The 2,385-nt window shown below is 36.7% G+C and overlaps 1 protein-coding gene across 2 annotated transcripts in view; it reads left to right on the top strand.

Moving 5' to 3' along the window:
• The window catches only part of EED (embryonic ectoderm development), a 36,633-nt gene that overhangs the window by 23,242 nt on the left and 11,006 nt on the right, over window positions 1-2,385 (top strand). For both annotated transcript variants that reach the window (XR_004371512.2, XM_032764012.2), the window contains exon 8: window positions 467-558. Coding sequence is in view for 1 of the 2 variants with exons in the window: in XM_032764012.2 (XP_032619903.1) it covers window positions 467-558 (92 nt within the window). In the remaining variant the exon portion in view is untranslated. The remainder of the gene's footprint in view (window positions 1-466; window positions 559-2,385) is intronic.

Genomic DNA, 2,385 nt, shown 5'->3' with positions numbered 1-2,385 from the left:
GAGCTTTCAGTACTGCCCTGGCCTCCCCCCCCGCTCCCTTACCATGCCACTCAGAGCAGTAGGAGCTCGTAGCCCGGCCAGATCCAGCCACATTGCCCAGCAGGAGCGTCTGGCCAGAATGCTGGCGGCATCGCGAACTGAGGCTGCAGGGGAGGGGGAATAGTCTCTCTGGCCAGGAGCTCAAGGGCTGGGTTTGCCCACCTCTGACTTAAGACCTGAAAATAGGCTTGGTAGGAATTCATCATTAGATTGACAACTTTCTCAACCATGCCTAGAGTAGCGTTAAAATGATCCTAACATTCAACTGAAAACAATTTTTTCTTATAGTAATGGAAGAATATACTTTTCATGCATTATAAATGCTACCGTGGGATTCCTGTTCTTGAAAGAGGTGGCTACATTAACTTTATTCAGGTACAAATGGATGATAAAAGTTAACCTGTCAGCTTCTGTGTTTTTATTCTAGATCATGCACTGAGACTGTGGAACATCCAAACAGATACATTGGTTGCAATATTTGGAGGAGTAGAAGGGCACAGGGATGAGGTCTTAAGTGCAGTAAGTGGAAACTCATAGGGCAGTGCCTTCAGCCTTATGTATGGGAATCCCAATCTCTCTCTCTTTTCGAATCATGCTTAGGCTTAAAGATTGTGTCTTTCAAACCCAAAGTACACGAATTGAACACTTTTAAAACACATTTAGGCTAATATAATTCTAAGATTACATAACATCAGCACTAAAATACTTGCCAGTCCATAAGAACTGGACACCTGCGTCACTCAAACGCTAGAGAAACTGGATATTTCGCAATATATCCTGAAGGTAAATAAACTAGGACTCTGTGGGATTAAAGAGTGGTGCTGGGGGGAAATGGGAAGGAACTGTTCAGAGCCCTTCGCTATGAACACCTTGTTCTAATGAATGTCTCTAGGAACGGTAAGTATCCCAGTTGACCTCACTCTGTGATGAGTTCTCTCAGCTTAGAGAAACTGGTCAGTTGCTATGCTAATATTTAAAAGGTTTAGCTTTAGTAGGTGGTTGGATGAAACAACCAAAGTTTGAAATAGCTTCATCCTTCAGTTTTTGCATTTATAACTTATAGCTTAAAGTGTGAAAGATTGCATAGCTTTTCATGGAATAAAGATGCAATCCCTACCCTGAGAGCTTGCAGTCTAAGGCCCTTATCCTACCTGTGCTTAATTTTATAGAGGTGAGTGATTGCTTTTGACTTCTGGTGGTAGGCAGAATACAAACATCTTAAGTAGGCTGAAGATGAAAGAAAAACAAACATGCCATAGTGCCAATTAAATATTCTAAATCTCTAAAATATTTAAATGTTTTCTATAAATTTGCAACCATGTTTAGAATAGACTTCCCACCATCTTATATTTTAACAGTGGATAAAATTGTTTATATAAAAATGTAATTAATTTTTAAGCTATTTGAAATTATTATGTGTTTTAAGGCCTAAATGTACTATAATCTATTAAAAAAGGATTAATATTAAGCAATACATATTTGTGGCTGCAGTTTTAAAGAAAGTCATAGCCAGTGACTTCCACCAGTTCAGCACTAAGCACCTAGAACCAGAATTTGTTGAAGTGCTACACCAGCTTTTGACAGCAGTAGTTTTTTCAGGTGTAGAGAGAATGTTTTCTTCATGTCAGTTTGTTCAGCTAGTCCAGTTCAATTCACTAACTACAGATAGTACTGCTTTTGCTTTAATAAAAGTTAACTTTAAATGCAAAACATGTTTTGTTTTGAAAAACTTTTATTGTGTAACCAGAACATCTAAGGTAGTTTTATTTAACTAACAGAAATCATTTTGAAATGTTCTTTCATGCATTTAATTTTAATTTTAACTTCCATCCAAATAGAACTTGACACAATTCACAAGTAAAACTTAATCATCTTCTAGTGAATAAATGATAAATAATGTAGTTCTTATTTATTTATTTAAGAAATATAATACTTTCAATAAATGTGTGTAGAAACACCATATCTTTCCGCTCAACAAAAAGCACCAAATTTAGTGTAAAGGCTAAATTTAGTTGTGAATCAATATATTTTAACAGTTACAAACAGTGAAAATCAACCTTTCTCTATGAAAATCACTAAAAAGTAGGAATGCAAAATGAGATTAAAATCAATTATTTAAATTGTTTTGATTTTAAAGCAATCCCTCTTGGGGTCTCTCTTTTTTGACACTTGTTTAGAATGGTTTATAGTACACACTCTCTCGTAGATTCACCACTCAAATGATGCAAGTATCAGAGGGGTAGCCGTGTTAGTCTGAATCTGTAAAAGCAGCAGAGAATCCTGTGGCACCTTATAGACTAACAGACGTTTTGGATCATGAGCTTTCGTGGGTGAATACCCACTTCG

The sequence above is a fragment of the Chelonoidis abingdonii genome, chromosome 1, assembly GCF_003597395.2.
Source record: "Chelonoidis abingdonii isolate Lonesome George chromosome 1, CheloAbing_2.0, whole genome shotgun sequence".
NCBI lineage: Eukaryota > Metazoa > Chordata > Testudines > Testudinidae > Chelonoidis > Chelonoidis abingdonii.
This window is presented reverse-complemented; position numbering and strand designations above follow the sequence as displayed.